This window comes from Musa acuminata, chromosome BXJ1-4, assembly GCF_036884655.1.
Source record: "Musa acuminata AAA Group cultivar baxijiao chromosome BXJ1-4, Cavendish_Baxijiao_AAA, whole genome shotgun sequence".
Taxonomy (NCBI): Eukaryota; Viridiplantae; Streptophyta; class Magnoliopsida; order Zingiberales; family Musaceae; genus Musa; species Musa acuminata.
Window position 1 is genome coordinate 3,229,810 of NC_088330.1, and position 17,795 is coordinate 3,247,604.

Genomic DNA, 17,795 nt, shown 5'->3' on the forward strand with positions numbered 1-17,795 from the left:
TAGTTAAATTTATGTCAATAGGAATATTCAGTAATTCTTATCATTCATGTATAATAAATTATTATATTATATTCATGCTATTACTAGCTTTTTTTCCCACTTCGAACAATAATATTCTCCAACATTTATTTAAATGATTTGATCATGTATGTTATTCGAAAAAATTATAATTTTGATAATTAATCATCATAAATTTTAAAAAATAATACTAATTGTCTTAAAATCATATCATAGTTTGGATTGAAATAGGTTATACTTGATCACATAATATATTAAAAAATATTTATTTTTTATAAATAATTATCATAAAACTTTTAAAAATAAAAAATAATACTAATCATATGGGAACTATGTCTTAATGGTTTTGTGGAAATTTGAATTTGTTTAATAGAAGTTGATAAAATTAAACTCAATCATATAATATATTTTTTTAAAAAATATTTTGATGATTAATTATCATAAAATTTAAAAATTATAAAAATGACAGTAATCACATGAGAACTATGTCTTAGTGGTTCTATCAAAATTTGAATTGGTTTAATAGAAGTTGATAAAATTAAACTCGATCACAGTATCGATTCAAAAAACTCTAAATTTGGATAATTAATTATCATTTTTTTACAAATAAAAATAATATTAATAATCTCAAAATCATATTATAGTTATTCTATGAAAGTCTAGATTGATTTAGTAAAAATTAATTAATTATATTAAAAATTAAACTAAATTATACTCAATCATAAAATATATCAAAAAATTCTCCGATTTCAATTGAATTTGATTCATGAGTTTTTTTTTATGGTTTATTAATAAAAGGGACCCTCTCTAACAATTAAGTTTATGCTTAGTAAAATACTCATTTTTATTAACCACTATCTTGCACCTAATTTTCCCCATAGAATGACTCAGAACATAAAACGATGACAAAAATGTCATCTTGTGATTTCAGTTGACATTTAATGGAGTTCGCCATTAAGGGACGAGCCAACTGCCCCCTCCGCCCGCCCGCCTTCGACAAATAGGTTTGAATCATTATAACATATCAAATCTTTATTAATGGGATAAATTAGACGATACACCAAACCAACGAGTCCGAGAGCGAAGCGAAGGAAACGACGAGCCGACACTCACCTGCTTCCTCTCCCTCCCATGAGTCGGTGATGCCAAACTCTTCGACGTCGTTTCTTGTTGTGACAGCGGGGCTTTCTCTTGACCTGTTCGTTCACCTGCCCTCCCCCTTCGTCTTTCGGTCCTCGCGACCGGTCGTTCGGCGTGGTGGGTGGGGGTTTCGGTCGGAGGATGGAGAGGGCCGCGCCGGAAAGCTTGGCCAACTCGCGCGGCGTCGTTCGCGTGCAGGCCCCCCCGGTATGTTTAGCCCCTCCTCCTTTTTCCCCCTCACGATTTGTTGTTGCTGTTTGAGGATTCTACATGATTGAGAATGTCATCGTGGTCGATGTTCTTAGCTGCTAGTTGTGGTTATTAGATGACTTAATTGCCAAAGTCTTTTCTTTTCCTTATGTTTTGCTGAGCTGAGCTATATCGTTCAGATTTCTGGTGGTAATAGTGACGGTGTTGAGTCTGAGCTCGAGATCGACTTATAACATTTCCATAGTAATTGGCTTAGCCTTTTCCCGTTGGTGATAATTCGTAGCTTCTAATCTTCAGCTTATGCTATTTGGAAATTTAATCTTGTCAACCCCCAAAACTTTCTACTATAAGAGGAACTTAGAATTCTTAAATAAGAATCATAAATTTTAACATTAAAGTAATTTTCGTAACCTACACTATACCATATTGAGAATTTAGAAGACCATTTAAAGACTCGTTAACTTTACCCTTGTTTTGTCTCGAGTAAAAGTTGATTCCAAGGACTGGAAATTTCTATCTTAGCTATCCAAATTAGACTTCGTGCTGTACTCATTAAAATTGGAGTTGATACCTCTTGTCCAAGGTCTGTGTAGTTTGTGACGGGCTCATCAAGGGGCCACTTCAGCTCTTGCTTAAGGTGGCTCGCTGGACCAGATGTTGCAGATGGCCGAAGCAGCCCCTTTTAATGGGTGAAAGGCCATCGTCCTGGGCCAGCCCCATGGTGGGGCCTTGTCATGGATGCATCTGCACATGCATGAACATACATAACATCATGGAGAAATTGGCAGCTCTATGTTGCCCAATTGTCTTAGGATGATTCTTAAAACACATAAGAATTAGTCATACCATTGACAGCTAGGCAAAGAGTTATTGAGATGCTTTAAAGGCTAGCAAGAATTCAGACCATTGCTTAAGTGACCGCCTATGAAAACATTAGTTGGCTGATTGCGGCTTAAAACAGTCAGTAAGAAAATCATGAAGAAGTAAAGAAACAGAAGAATACCGAAAAAGATAAGAAAACAAGATAGAAGGGTTATGTTTTGGTGGGGCCTAGATGTGTTTTGACGGTCCGATCAGGATTTGATGGCTTTTAATGCTTGAGTTATGTGTGTCTGCCTGATCTACCAGCAATTGTTGTCTTTGATGAAGGACTGGTGTGATCTGGCTGGTGGTAGGTGTTGCTGTTGGACTTGTTTAGCATGCATTAGCTGCCACTGAGAAACTAGAAAAAAAAAAAAAAGAAATGGATAATAATTGTTGGCTCAGTTAGTTCTGGATTTGAATTGAAATGGTCTGAACATGGGATAAAATATAAAACAAAAGTAAAGGAACCAGAGGTAATTGAGCTGCATTATCATGGTAGTCCTGTATGTCAATACCATTGTGCTGTCAGCATGGCTAGAACAATTAATCCTTGATCATAAGCATGATCCACATGATAGCATTGCCCAATTAATCCAATCCAATCACTACACCCCATATCTTTTGGGGGCTGGTTGGGTGTGTCAATATCTGGCTGCTTTGACTGATCCGACTGAGTACAAACAATTCTAGATTCACCCCAATTGTCTGGCCATTCAATCACAACAGATTTCTAATTGGTCCTGTCAACCTCTGCCGATTATTGATCATTAAGAAAAAGCTGATCCCATGATTCAATTTGGTCAAGTTGAATTGATCCAGGCTAATTCTGATCTTAAATTCTATTACTTATCCCTGATTTGATTCAAATTCTGCAAACCTTGATCATGTAGACCATCATTGAACTCTGTAGCAAGCTCTCACTGATTAAGACTTGAACTATTATATAGTGTTTTGTAATTTGTCTTATACTACTAAACCCTCTTTTCCTAATATGAGCAGTTATATTTGGACCAACTCATTCGGTGACTTTATAGGAGAGTAAGTAACAACTAACATGCATCACGGTTCAATGCAAATGCATTTGATACCTTTACTGATCCTGAAAATAAAATTGTAATTGTTTGTAAAAGTAATAAACCACCTTAAAAAAATTGGGTTCTACTTCTTAATTAATTTTGTCAAACATTATATTATCCTGAGAACAAGGAGGTGCTTCGAAATTAAGCATGTGCTTAACTTTCCTATTTACTTACTGAAACTAGATTAAGATTTTAGTTAATCAAGTTAGTCTCCTCATATGATGGATGTGGCCATTTATCATGCAACTACTAACTTAATCATTTAAATTCATCACCTATGGTTCTCTACCCATCTCAAAGATTGAATTTATTGACATTCAATGGTGGATGTCATTTACATGTTTTCATACTTTTATCCCAGTGCATCTGGTGGGAAGATCAAGAAGCGCTTAGAATCATTTTTGTGTTTTAGTATTTGTGCACTACCAAGATGTGATCCATTAATTGTGTCAATGTCATGCAAAGTGCAGGTTGATTCTGTGTCATGCTATTGTAAAGTAGATTCTGGCCTGAAAACAATTATCGGGGCCAGAAAATTTGTTCCTGGAGCGAAGTTATGTCTTCAACCTGAAATTATGCCAAATGGACCAAGATCAAGAAACTCACGCAGGGAGAGGAGCAGAAACCAGGAACCTCTAGTGCCTGGCCTTCCTGATGATCTTGCTATTGCTTGTCTGGCTCGGGTTCCCCGAGTTGATCACCAAAACCTTCGATTTGTATGCAAGAGATGGAACCGGCTTCTGTCTGGAAATTACTTCTATTCCCTCAGAAAAAAACTTGGAATGGCAGAGGAATGGGTGTATGTCATCAAAAGAGACCGTGGTAGAAGGATATCCTGGCATGCATTTGATCCAATCCATCAGCTCTGGAGGCCACTTCCACCTGTTCCCGCAGATTATTCTGAAGCAGTTGGCTTTGGTTGTGCTGTTCTTAGTGGTTGTTACCTCTACTTATTTGGAGGTAAAGATCCATCAAAGGGTTCAATGAGGCATGTCGTCTTCTACAATGCTCGGACAAACAAATGGCACAGAGCTCCAGATATGATTCGGAAGCGCCATTTCTTTGGCTCTTGTGTTATAAATAATTGCCTTTACGTTGCTGGTGGGAAATGTGAAGGTGGTCAAAGAACTCTTCATTCAGCTGAAGTTTATGATCCTAGCAGGAATAGATGGACATCCATCGCTGAAATGAACACCGGGATGGTGCCTTTCTTTGGGGTTGTTTACGATGGTAAATGGTTTCTGAAAGGGCTCAATTCTCACTGTCAGCTTGTGAGCCAAGTCTACATACCCACTGCCAACACATGGTCCACAGCGAATAGTCGAATAATTACAGGATGGCATATTCCCAGCATTTTATTGAATGGAAGGCTATATGCTTCAGATTGCAGGGATGGCTGTAAGCTTAGGGTATTTGAAAGAACTACAGATTCATGGAACAAGTTCATGGACAGCAAACATCATCTTGGAAATTCTCAGGTCTTTGAGGCTGCATCATTTGTTTCTCTTAATGGGAAGCTCGGCATCATCCGAAACAACATGAGCATTAGTCTTGTTGATGTCACAGATCCAGGAAATAGCGTAGAGACAAATAGTGCCCGTGCGTGGGAGACTGTTGTCGAGAAAGGCAAACTCAAGAACATCGTAACAAGCTTATGGTCATCTATTGCAGGTCGTAGCAACTTCAAGGGTCGAATTGTTCACTGTCAGGTGCTGCAAGCTTGAGAGCTCTCGATCAGTCCTTGTAGTTTTAGCTGATGACTAAAGGAACTTGACATCTTGACCAAGCAAATCTGCAGCAAAGCTCCTGCAAGTCGTCAGAAATTTTACAGACATGGAATTTAGCTATTGGAAGCAAACGAGAAAGGACAATGCAGGCTTCAATTGCTTGTTCTTGAGGTCATCAAGATGTTCGAAAAAAGGAGCTAGTTTTAGCCTTGTAAAATCGTGATGGAGAAACTGCGGTAAGAGCTAAAAGGGTGTTCTATCATATTATTGACAATGTGAAATACATGCTTTTTAGATTCGAGAGATACCATATATTTCTTTTTTATCTGATGAAAATATCATCAGACACCAACTAAATATCTATGCAAGTCATGCAAGCAATTTATAAGTTACCTACCAATTTATATGAATAATAACTAGTGATGGTGATATCTTTTTTTTCTCTCTATTATCTATATTTTTTGTACCTTCATTTTCAAATTCTTGTCATGAACTCCAATGATAAATCTATGGCTGTTGCTCCTCAATCAAACGCCATACATATGTAAAACACAACTTTTATTTCTGATGGAAGAAGAGGTATCATATACAAAAAAACTTCGACAAGAAATAGATACCAAATGAGTAACCGACGCTCTCTCTCTCTCTCTCTCTCTCTCTCTCTCTCTCCATATGCATAAACCGCTAGTAGTAGTCGGCTGGTGGATACCTAAAACGACACCCTGCGAAGCTTCCTGGAACCTGACATTTTTGGTCCATTACAGAATTATTACTACGCCTTTCAATGATTTATGTGTGCTCTGTAGTCACTGTGTGCGCGTATAAAGAGCATCCAAGTTTCGGCAGCAATTTCTGGGCTGCATTGGATCGAGATACGGAGTACTGTTGGGTGTAGAGCCATGGCGTCGACGGGCTACGAGGCGGCGAGGAGGCTCGAGGGAGGCGAGCTCAAAGGCGGTAGGATGAGCAAAGAGGCGCAGCAGGGCCACGGCCACACCCACGGCCGCACCGCCCACAACATGTCCTCGTCGTCGCTGCGCAAGAAGTCGGACCTGTCGCTGGTGTCGAAGGTCCGCTGCCGCTTCCTCAGGGCGCTCCTCGCCAACCTGCAGGAGATCTTCCTCGGCACCAAGCTCTTCGTCCTCTTCCCCGCCGTCCCCCTCGCCGTCGCCGCCAGCTACTTCAACTTCGGACGCGTAATTCTCCTCTTCCTTCTCATAGATTACCGATCGCTTCTGCTCACACAGCTCATGTCATTCTCGAGAACAGGCGTGGCTGTTCGCGTTGAGTTTGCTTGGCCTCGCTCCTCTCGCTGAGCGTGTCAGCTTCCTGACAGAGTAAGCTTATCTATCATCTTCAACCTCTGTAACTTGTGATTTCCAAATGACATTTGCCTTTCTTGCTTCTTTGGCTTTGGCATGGCAGACAAATCGCATACTACACCGGGCCAACTGGTAAGAAGATGGCCGTTCTATTTCTATTTCCTCTGTTCTTGCCTAGCAGTGACTGCAAATTCTTGCTGTTGCTGCAGTTGGTGGCCTCCTGAATGCAACATGCGGAAACGCCACCGAGCTGATCATAGCTCTTTTTGCGCTGCGGGAGGGGAAGATTGAGGTGGTGAAGTGTTCCCTGGTCGGATCTGTCCTCTCCAACCTATTGCTTGTTCTTGGGACCTCCCTCTTCTTTGGCGGCCTGGCCAACCTCCACAAAGAGCAATTCTATGATCGAGTAAGCACCCATCCACTTTTCCCTGCACGGAAACAACTTAGATTAGATGAACACTGTCGTTCTACGATTTGGCACTTTGCAGAAACAAGCCGACGTGAACACCGGTCTGCTCCTTCTGGGCGCGCTGTGCCACATCCTGCTGCTAATGTTCGGGTACGCCATGAACTCCGGAGAGCACGCGGCGGTGGACACCGTTCGAAGATTGGCATTGTCGAGAGCGTGCAGCGTCGTGATGCTCCTTGCCTACGCTGCTTACCTCTTCTTCCAGCTAAAGACCCACCGCCAACTGTTCGAATCGAAGGAGGTGAGACATCAAGCACTCTGCATTATTGGCTCCTCTCTGTCCCACTCGATGACCTCTTCGGATGAAGAGAGCAGGGAGACGAGGACCACGACGATGGGGTATCCGAAGACGAGCCCGTCATTGGATTCCCTTGCGCGGTGGCTTGGCTGGTGGGGATGACGACCGTGATTGCAGCATTATCTGAGTACGTTGTCGGCACCATCGAGGTACTTTCTTATCCGCTGTTACTTTCTATCCAACATCCATCTCCAGCACTGTTACGTTCTATCATCCTGTGCGTCGTTCTTCAGGCTGCTTCAGATTCCTGGGGAATCTCCGTGAGCTTCATCAGCATCATCTTGCTCCCAATAGTTGGCAACGCAGCAGAGCATGCGGGTGCCATCATTTTTGCTTTCAAGAACAAGCTGGTAAATGCGCCTCAATTTACCTCTGCATCGTTTCACTGATTGCATGGAGCTGATGTGCATTACTGTCGAGATGTCACAGGATATAACTCTTGGTGTCTCCCTTGGTTCGGCAACACAGATCTCCATGTTTGTGGTAAGATCTTGGAAGTAGCCTCGAAGTGCAAGTAAACCTTCGCACCCACAGCATGAGCATAATTCTCTGACATGATCTAGGTTCCATTGAGTGTTCTTGTGGCCTGGATAATGGGAATCGAGATGGATCTTGATCTTAAACTGTTGGAAACTGGCTCATTGATCATGGCAATCCTAGTAATAGCCTTCACTTTACAGGTACAATCAAAGATTAGTAGTAGAAAAGAAATTAATCCATTGTTGTAAAGGAATGATTCGATCACCGAAACTGAAGGGTCCTGAGAGTTTCTGCAGGATGGCACTGCACATTACTTGAAGGGGCTCGTGCCCCTGCTCTGCTACATTGCAATCGCTGCATGCTTCTACGTCTACAGATCTCCAAGTAAGTATCGAGTCACGGAACATGTCCATGATTAAACTCTCTGCTTTCTTCTTTCTTTTGCTGCTCGATTAAGACATTGATTCAAATTTGAACGAAATGGCAGATCAAACAAACAAGGGTGTGGTGATCACAGCAGCGTAGTAGATACGCAAAACTTTCTATATCCTCTGTATGTTATATGCTTCCTTATTTTCCTGTATACAAATGCACACTGATTTCGTTCATGTATGCAGTATGAAATTCCACTTGCCCATCATGTTGCTAATTCGACCGAAAAACATGTAAATGAACGAGAATTACGGTGACTCTTCCCAGCAAAGTAGAGAGTTCTTTTTAAGCTAGACTGAAGCATTTGCGACCATGGCACCAAGTTTTGCATGAGGTTGGCGAAGAACAGGAAAGACCTAATAAGATTACATGTTGATGAACTTATATCTATACGCTCTAAATTTGATTCTGCTGCACTAATCTTTTGCCTTTTTTACTTTGTTTTCAATGTCGATTAATAACCAAAACCATCAGGCTTTTATGAGTTAAAAAGCCTGGTTTTTGTATGAGAAGAGTGAAACTAATGGATCATAATGTTCTCTTGGCATCCAACATGAAGGGCACAGACTGTTCATATCGGAATAGTGGAAGTCAAATGGGATTTCACACCTTTGATCATTCGACAAGAGCTTTATGACTCTGTAATCTTATGTTTAACTGTGGTGATGAGATGTACCATCTTGTTAACGTTTAACTCCACACAATAAATGATTCTTTTCAAAGGTACAGATATGCTCAAAGTCTGAAGTACATGTCATGGAAGACTAACTTATGACCACTGAGGCCTTCAGTTCTACCATCAACCACACCTCACGAGAACATATGGTTTTGAGGAAGCAAATGATGGAGACGGCAAGAAAGGGAGGCGCACGAACTAGAGGAAGCAGCAGCAAGTACTGGATGTTGGAGTGCTCTTGTTCTGTGTTTTGGTCAAGTGGAGACCAGAAGAAGGTGCATCACAGTATAAAGAACACAGCCCACCACAGTTTCCATTGCCACCCACCCTCTCCACCTTGAGTGATTGCTGCTGCCGCCACCGTCGCTCGCAGGCGTGGAGGGAGGAGACGTGGTGGCGGTGGCGTTGGCTTTTGTTGTCACCACAAAAGAAATCAGCAAATTAAGGAGAATAGAGTCGCAGAAACAACGGAGTCTATAAAAGAGTAGAATGCTTCAGGTGTACTAAAATTGTGTAAAGAAGATAAAAAGTCATAGATCATGTCTTACCCAAAAGCTTTTAAATGTAATAACATTGACAAAAAAAATTAAAGCAAATGATGCTATACTCTAAATCTTATTCAAACCATATAATAAAAATATATATCTTCTATCAATTCCAGATTTACATATTAGATTTGGATCAATCTGCAGTCCACAAAAGGGGAATTGTTAGGAATATAAAATCATTGAACATGTCTCAATTATCAACTTAAGCTTATAAAAAAAAATAATAATAATAATGAGAGTAAGCATTCCTTTTACTCCGTGGCCAAGTAAAGACCAGTGGGGTTGAATGATATCACCCTCACATAATTTTCAGAGTTGAATCATTCCATCTCATTAGCTAGCTGGTCATACTGACTCCCTAATGCAAACATATTTTCTCTGGTTAAGATTCTAGTATGATCAAGTAACCTTTTTACTTGATTGGTATCATCTTCTTCTCAGTAAATCCACATCGAGTGCACAAAGTAACACAATAAATGACCCTCTTTTGTGGTACATGTATTAAAATTCCATGGCACATGTCTAGGAAGCACAAAATATGACCAAACAAGAGCTTCCAATTCCATATATTAATTAATGACAACTTCCAAGAACTTGTTTCAGAGATAGAGAGAGAGAGAGATGAAGGCACAAGGAGCACTAACTTGGGGCACACAGTATCTTGGAGTGATCTTGTTCAGCTTTTGGTGAGTTTGGTCAAGTGGAGACTAGAAGGAGCATGACAGAGAAAAGAACAACACAACCTGCCACAGGTTCCCTTCCCACCCACCCTTTCCATCCCAAACAGCCTCTCTTCCCACTACTGTCACCTTAAAATAAATTAGTAATCTGAAGGGAAGAAAGCAAGAGATAAAGTTCACAGACAGAACAGAGCACTCTATTGATCTACCTATTAGTCTTTAGAAAAGAAGAGAGAGGAACACATAAACAAAAGTATACATATATATATGTGAAAAGATGGAACCCATCAAACTAACTATAATATGGGAAGGGGGAAATAATGATCTTTATGTGAAAGACATATTGTCCCAACTTTGGTTCAGACCATTTTTGGCTGTTATACACAATAAATTGAGAATAATAAAGAATCACAAGAACATTATTGGTTATGTAATCCTAAGGAAAATTCATGGTAGAAATCAACAGGAATAATGCTTCCCGGGCACAAGGCATGTCAGTGGCTGCGCAGCCAACAGGTCACAGAAGACCTGCTTCTGCAAAAAGGCCACAGTAATCCCCAGTATCCAAAATTGTTTGTCATTTCTCTGCCTATGGTTTCCATTTCTCCATGAGTGAGTGACTTGTCTCTACAGTAGAGGTGAAGGGAACTACAATCTACCACAGTCACTCACCTTGAGCTGCGCTCCCTGCCTGCTTGAAGATCTCGGCTTCCTTCGAGTTCGGTGGCAGGTTCAGCAGCTCTACATCAAAAGAAAGACAAGAAAAGGGGTAGAACATCAACCTAGATCGACGATGAACTAGGATCTCCTGGGCAAGCTAATTTGCTGCTTACTCGGGCAAGCGGAGATGTTGACGGGGGTGTTGCATGCGTTGGGCAGGGCGAGAGCGCGGGTTAGATTGATCTTGATGGGCAGCTGGGGGTCATCATGGTCCTTCACCAGGACGCAGAGGCACTTGGGGCTCTTCGCGACGACGTCCTTCAGGCCGGTGCAGCAGTCTGGCGTGGGCGCCTGCGCCGTCCCCTCCACGTAGGGGATGCACGTCTGCAACCCGATCAACTGGCTGCCGCACTCCTGGAGGTCGCTCGCGGTGTCGGAGCTGGCAGGGCGGATCACGAAGCTCAAGGCCAGGAGGACCAGCAGCAGAAGTGAACTGAAGGAGGAAGAGGAGGGGGAGTTGGCCGCCATGAGAGGACTACACTTGTGGACTACACTGAGAGGCGTGCAGTTGCTGTGGTCATGCCCCAGCCGTTCCCTAGGGGAAAGGAAGAGTGAGAAGGGAGCGGTGGCAACAACAATGGCTTTTATGGTGGGTTGGAGGAGCCATGTCGTTCCTTGTGGACTACACAAGGAGCCGATAGCAGCACAAGGAGCCATGTTTTTGCTTGTGGACTACACTTCCATGTGAGCGTGTGGGGGCAATAGCAGCAGCAGAAGGAGCCAAAGGGCTGCGCTGTTTAGGCTCTTGTGAGTTGATTCCATCAGATAATGTTAATTTAAATTATTTATATATATATATATATATATATGTTCTTCCTATTAAAAAAATCACCAAAATCCAATCTCTTATCCATGTCAATCTTTTCATTGCACGCCTTTTAAGAGGAGCTGTCCTTTTGGACTCGTAATTAGTCCACCCAGATTTCGGAATTGATGGATTGATTTTTTTTATTTATCGTTATTTAAAATTAAAATTAAATCAGACTGTTTCAATTTCGTTTTCGATGCTATTTTATTAATTTTTTTATTTTTTATTTTTAAATTACCACTCCAACAAACACTTTTTATTTGACTATTTGATTTTTATTTTAGCTAATTTAAAATCAAACTATTTCCGGTTCGATTTGAAACCATCCGATTATTGACTCCATTTGACTTTAATTCGTAATCTATCTTATACTAATTCGAATCATGATAGGGTCTGTAATCACAGTCGTGAACAGAGACACGTTGCAGACTTATTAGAAAGGGACAACCTTCGTGTTAGAAGAGTCTCCCAAATGTCATATGTATATGTGTGTATATATATATTTTTATTATTGTAGCTATTAATATTATCGTATACTAATCATTATTATTATCATCATCTATCATTTTAATACTTTATATTTATTAAAATGCTAACTATAAATTAAAGTTATCATAAGAATTACAAGACCAACGATGAGGACGAATGTCATCGTCACATTATTTTTTAAAAATAAAAAAAAAATTATTATATTAAATAACATATGTGATATTATTCGAATCTGAGATCTATCACATTATTATATTAAATAACATTATACTAATCAATCTAAATATTTTAATAAGGATTAATGAACATTACTTGTTAAGAGCCAATAGGATTTTGAAACTTTCTCATTGCACATAATTAAGATATAAACCTCTACTAAACATCTAAAGACATCCCTAATTACATTTCACATAAATTATAGATTCTACATGAATTATTTGCATTTCTTCTTACAACACATATTGAAAACATACTTCAAACATAAAAAAAACATATATATATATATATATATATATATATATATATTATCGATTCTGATTTTATTTTCAATTGTTGAACCGATTTCGAACTAGAACTATTTTTAATTTTAAATTTTCTAAAATATCCCTCCAATTAGCATGTTTATTGAGCTATCGGAAGGGACAATTTTATCATTTACAACATTTATTTTTTTTCTTGTCAGTTTAAAACATTAGAACCTTTGTGGTTTGGTTCAAATATATCGAATTTAATTTTGGTTCGTGATCGATCCAATATTAATTAGATTTAAATATGATGAAATCGGAGTCTTGACTCACGAAGACGAAGAGTCGTAATGACAGTAGTGAACAGGGACATGGTGCACATTTATGTGAAGGGGACAGCCTTCGTGCTTATCAAGGAAGAAGAGTCCCAAGAAATGGTATGCTGGTGCAACGACAAGAGCATATATTTCATCTCATTACCAATCCAAGATACCCTTTTTTTGTGAGCTTTTGTATTGTCATATAACCATCATCATTTTAATACTTTATATTTAATGCTAACTATAAATTAAAGTTATCATAAAAATTGTATGACCAATGATTACGGCAAATACCATCAACACTAATGTGTCTTCTTGCCATGTGAAGGAAACACTATAAGAATGGGACAAAGGAGTAGGGGAAGAGCGATTGATTTAATATTTTGGATCAATTGTAAAAGGTATAATTTAATCGGCTATTCACTGGATAGATAGATACAACTATCCGCAGCGACGAAAGCCATCACGAACCAAAGCAGGAGGGGGGAGGGATTCCTTTGGGCTTTCGATAGATAAATCTGTTAGATTAGGTGATACTTTATAAATAAATTTAATTATATTTTAATGATAGATATCGAAAAGAAAGTTCATATTATAAAGTACTCGGTGGTTACAGAGAGTGTCCAAAAATAATAAGTATCAATTGGGAACCTGAGCACCTCATTACTAATTCATTTACCAAAGTTTTACAATATAAAATATTCAAAGAATATGTGAGGTTTGTGAGTAAGTGATAAAAGATATGATGATGTATATTTAAGTGAATGTTATTATTGATATTTTTTACTTAATTAAAATTATTTATTTCTATTATTTTATTTATATTTATGTTTATATATATTATAATTGAATGTAATAACAGGATTGTCTTGATAAGATAAATTATAATAATCATTATGAGCTATATTTAGAAAAGATTAATAATATTATGATACATTGAAGGGAGTATGAATATATAATCACTATAACTTAATATAGTATTATTATGTTTATTAGATTTATTAGCTTATTTTTAAAATTCATAATCATGTATAAAATGCTTTTCTTTTTTTTTTCAAAATCTAATTAGGTAAAAAAAAATTTGAATAAAATTTTATTTTATTTATTTTGTTTTTGAATATATTTTATATCTTATCAATTATTAGGCCAAGTTGGAGAATGTTAAATTATATTACCCTTTATAATTTGATAAGATATATAATAAAATTAATTAGATTTTGATAACAGATACTAATCAATAGAAATAAAAAGTTCATATTATAGTAGGATTCATTATGGAAGGCCATTGGGAGGATATTTCATAATAATAACTTATCATAGATCTTTTGTTCTCGCTTATAAATAAACAAGACCTCTAGGGGCTATATAACGCATCTCATATATGACATAGTTGAGAGATTACAGTTTCTCTCTCAACCTCCTTGAATCATCAATCTAAATGATTACGTGAAAGGATAGAAAAAGATGAGAAAGAGAATCTAGTTCTCATTACAAATTAACGACAATAAAATTTTACAAATTAAAACGACGTCCTTATAGATTATACAAAGATCTTTTTTCAGATGACACTAAAAGGTTATTTGATTTTGATCTTAACATAAATTTTTTTTCGCATTACATATAGCATATAATAGTTTTATGCTTGCAAAATAATCTTTTGAAAGAGATAATAATCAAAGAATAATCAGAAGAGTGATTTTTTTATTTAGAGTTATTCTTAATCCACGTGAACCTAAATCTTTATCAGTTATGCATCCGTTAATTCATTCATTCATGTTTTGAAAAGAATAATCATTATCGATCCTTTGTTTTAAAAACACCAACATAATTATAATTATTATATAAAATATAAATCTAGCATATGAAAATTGGAAAAAAGAAAAAAAGAAAAAAAAGGAAATCCCAAACAAAGAAGATAGTGACTCGTCGTGCTTCAAAAAAAAAGTATGCAAAGAATGATTCTTCCTTAAAAAGCTTTTTTGACTAACGGGGATGCGTTCACAAATGACACCGGAAGGTTGTCGAGAAACAACGTGTGTTCACTTCACAGGCCGTACGATCTTGATCCAACGGCCATCATGTCCTCCACAGGGTCTACGGCCTTCCCCATCTCCCGCGCGTTCTTAGTCTTCCTGCGGGGTTTCTTGCGTCGCAAGTCAAATAAATCCTTCGTCTCGTAACATTTCAACGCATGTTATCATGCACAGGAAAAACCAAATGGACCTTTACGTTAGTTTGAGATCTACAAGCCCTACCACTAATCTCACGCGTAAGTACTGACCGTGTCTTCGAACCTCAGAAAGTTTTACACTGACAACAACGAAGCTGCGTGGTTGGTGCGATGTGGCGTCGTCCAAGTCAACTGATCGCACAATTGACATACTTTGATGCTACTTATGAGTCCTGACTTCACCACCGCAACCTCCATTGCATGCAAACAGCGTTCAACGCACAGAACCATTCCGATCTCCGGAGAGAGAAAGAAACCAACAAAGGCGTTCAGTTCCTTCTTCGTCTCCGCCGGCATGTAGCGTTCAACGCACAGAACCATTCCGATCTCCGGAGAGAGAAAGAAACCAACAAAGGCGTTCAGTTCCTTCTTCGTCTCCGCCGGCATGTCTCGGCGCTTCAGTGTGCTGCTGTTTCTTGTGCTGGTGTTCTCGAGCTTGCATCTTCTCATGGCAACGAGGGCTTTGGGTGGAGGCCGGCGGCCGGAGAACACCCAGCTCCCCTCGCGGTCGCTTCAGCAGGGAACGGTGCCGCCGTCGGGGCCCTCAGGCTGCACCCACAGCCCCGGAAGCCGTGGCGGCTTCTGCAAGCCGCCTCGGTGAAGAAGATATTGGTAGAAATTGTTGGATTTGGATGGAAGAGAAGTATAGAGAAGTCTGCAACATTTTTTCTTCATTCTTTTAGTTTTTGAATGTTAAAATGCAGCATGGTGTGAACTTTTACTGTTTTGATTGTTTTCTTTCGTGCAAAGATCACTGTGAATGAAGGCCGTAAAGATAAGAAATGTTTGTTTCACAACGATATCGAGCCAAATCACCATTCATGATGTATTAAAAGAAGTCAATTCAGATGTCAACGGATCAAAGTCAAGACTTCCAAATCCAAACTCTCAGAATGGTTGGTCGTAATCCACTTTAGAACACAGCTATGTAGTAGTCGATCTACCACGTACTATACACGTATGTTAAGGTGAGAAGGACAAAGGCACCACGTTAAATTATTATACTTTCGACCAAGTTGACCTCGTTAAATTATTATCTTAGCTCGAATCATAATTGTTTACCGTAAAGAAAACTTAAAAATCAACTCGTCAAATCCGAGACATAAAAAGAAGGAAGAGAATAAAGTAAATTATTCTTCAAACCCATGCATACGTGCATGAGTACAGAGATGCTATTCGATGAGCAGCTTCTCTCACAGTTCCTTTCATCAACCAAAAGAATAATGAATCTGGTGTGGAGGTACATGAGAGAGAGAGAGAGAGAGAGAGAGAGAGAGAGAGATCTCATGGAGATGATGGATTTTAATGGTAGATTATTCATTAGTAATTTTTCGTAATAAAAAAGATTTTTAAATACATCTTGTTTAAAGATATGGCACTCATGAAGATGAAAACTTGCATTCTCAGACAAGAAGGAAGGTTTAGATCTCTATTCTATGACGGAGGACGGGGAGAAAGAGAGAGCTTGACTAGCCTTTGATCAATTATTTTAATGATGCTTGATATGTTTCGAGTGCAAGATTGCATTCAATAATAATGATATTTGGAATATCATAAGTAATAGAATTTGTAAAGGGCATTAACGTTAACCGGAATATGAACCAATAGTTAAATACCATTCAACCGAAGATTAACACAAGACCATTGTGAATACACCTATGTCTGATAAGACTTTACCATGCCAAACTTAAATTTAGAGGATAAATATGTGTCACATATTGTATTTTACATTTCTATTCTTTGAAAGTTTGTAAATCGAGTATTTGACCCTCTTAAGTTTTATTTTACATATATGTATATATGTATATGTATATGTATATGTATATATATATATATATGTATATATATTCTGAATAATTGGATATTCTATAATGTATTATTTGAATGTTTAAATCCTCCATATTTGTCATTCTTGTTAGTGGTGCTAAACATGATTACTAATAAGTTTTCAAAAATTAAAAGATTAATGTTTAAGTGTGATGTCTCAAAATAAAAAAATAAAAAAATAAAATATATATATATATATATATATATATATATATAATTTTCTAAATGGCATTCGCATTTTCATTTTTCCAAGTGATGTTGTCTATTTCAAATGTTATCAAAACACTATAACTGGTAAATTTTTTATTCTTATTTGGGTGATATATTTCTAAATTATTATAAATATCTATTTGAATCCTAGTATGATGTATCAAATAGTTTATAGTATGTTTTGGTTTAATTTGACTCACTTATAGTATTTTTTAATAATAATAATAATTTTTTTATTGAGGTACTGAAAATATTATAAGTTATTAAAAAATCTTATAAATAAAATTATATTTTGCTTATTTGGTTGTCGTTTCTCATACACCATTATGATATTAATTTTTTTGGTTTGTAATTGGTTTAGATAGGTTAGGAGTTTATATGAGTCATTTATAATGTTTCAAAGTAGACTTTACAATATTTTTGTTGTGGTGATAAAATCACTGTAACATACTCATTTTTATTCCTTATTTTTGTGATGTTGTACCTAAACTATAATAAATACCTATTTAAATTATTAAATGATATTGATTTAATTTGGCAGCTCACTTATAGTGTTTATTTAATAATATTATAATATTTTTGTTGAGATATTGAAAATACTATAAAACTATTTAAGAACATTATAAGTGATATCATATTGTATCTCTTTATTATGACTGCTCATAAATCATTATAATATCAAAATTTTAAACTTGTAGTTAGTTTAGATGAGATTAACAATTAATTTGAATAATATATTATGACCAATGGTCTATATGGTGTTTTATGTCGGCTGAAAATAGTA

At 37.6% G+C, this 17,795-nt stretch overlaps 3 protein-coding genes across 5 annotated transcripts; 2 read left to right on the forward strand and 1 right to left on the reverse strand.

Moving 5' to 3' along the window:
• Nucleotides 1–1,073: 1,073 nt before the first annotated feature.
• Nucleotides 1,074–5,480, forward strand: LOC103980158 (F-box/kelch-repeat protein At1g55270). Its single transcript, XM_009396447.3, has 2 exons — nt 1,074–1,365; nt 3,782–5,480. The coding sequence occupies exons 1-2, from the start codon at nt 1,300–1,302 to the stop codon at nt 5,033–5,035; spliced, it is 1,320 nt and encodes a 439-aa protein (XP_009394722.2). The 5' UTR covers nt 1,074–1,299; the 3' UTR covers nt 5,036–5,480.
• A 298-nt stretch (nt 5,481–5,778) lies between these two features.
• Nucleotides 5,779–8,545, forward strand: LOC103980157 (vacuolar cation/proton exchanger 1a). Of its 3 annotated transcripts, XM_009396446.3 has the most exons (12): nt 5,780–6,234; nt 6,308–6,375; nt 6,464–6,492; nt 6,570–6,766; nt 6,849–7,070; nt 7,145–7,276; nt 7,361–7,477; nt 7,557–7,610; nt 7,691–7,807; nt 7,904–7,991; nt 8,095–8,160; nt 8,225–8,545. In XM_009396446.3, exons 1-11 carry the CDS (start codon nt 5,938–5,940, stop codon nt 8,130–8,132), a joined length of 1,359 nt encoding a protein of 452 aa, XP_009394721.2. In that variant the 5' UTR covers nt 5,780–5,937; the 3' UTR covers nt 8,133–8,160; nt 8,225–8,545. The 3 variants fall into 3 exon arrangements, with proteins under 3 accessions (XP_065013518.1, XP_009394721.2, XP_009394720.2); XM_065157446.1 differs by having other exon boundaries at nt 5,779–6,234; nt 7,596–7,610; nt 8,095–8,545; XM_009396445.3 differs by having other exon boundaries at nt 5,781–6,234; nt 8,095–8,545.
• Nucleotides 8,546–8,686: 141 nt separating this feature from the next.
• LOC103980156 (non-specific lipid transfer protein GPI-anchored 13) lies at nt 8,687–11,335 on the reverse strand. The gene is made up of 3 exons (XM_009396444.3): nt 10,777–11,335; nt 10,616–10,684; nt 8,687–9,124 (listed from the first exon to the last, which is right to left on the reverse strand). The coding sequence occupies exons 1-3, from the start codon at nt 11,318–11,320 to the stop codon at nt 8,970–8,972; spliced, it is 768 nt and encodes a 255-aa protein (XP_009394719.2). The 5' UTR covers nt 11,321–11,335; the 3' UTR covers nt 8,687–8,969.
• Nucleotides 11,336–17,795: the final 6,460 nt, after the last annotated feature.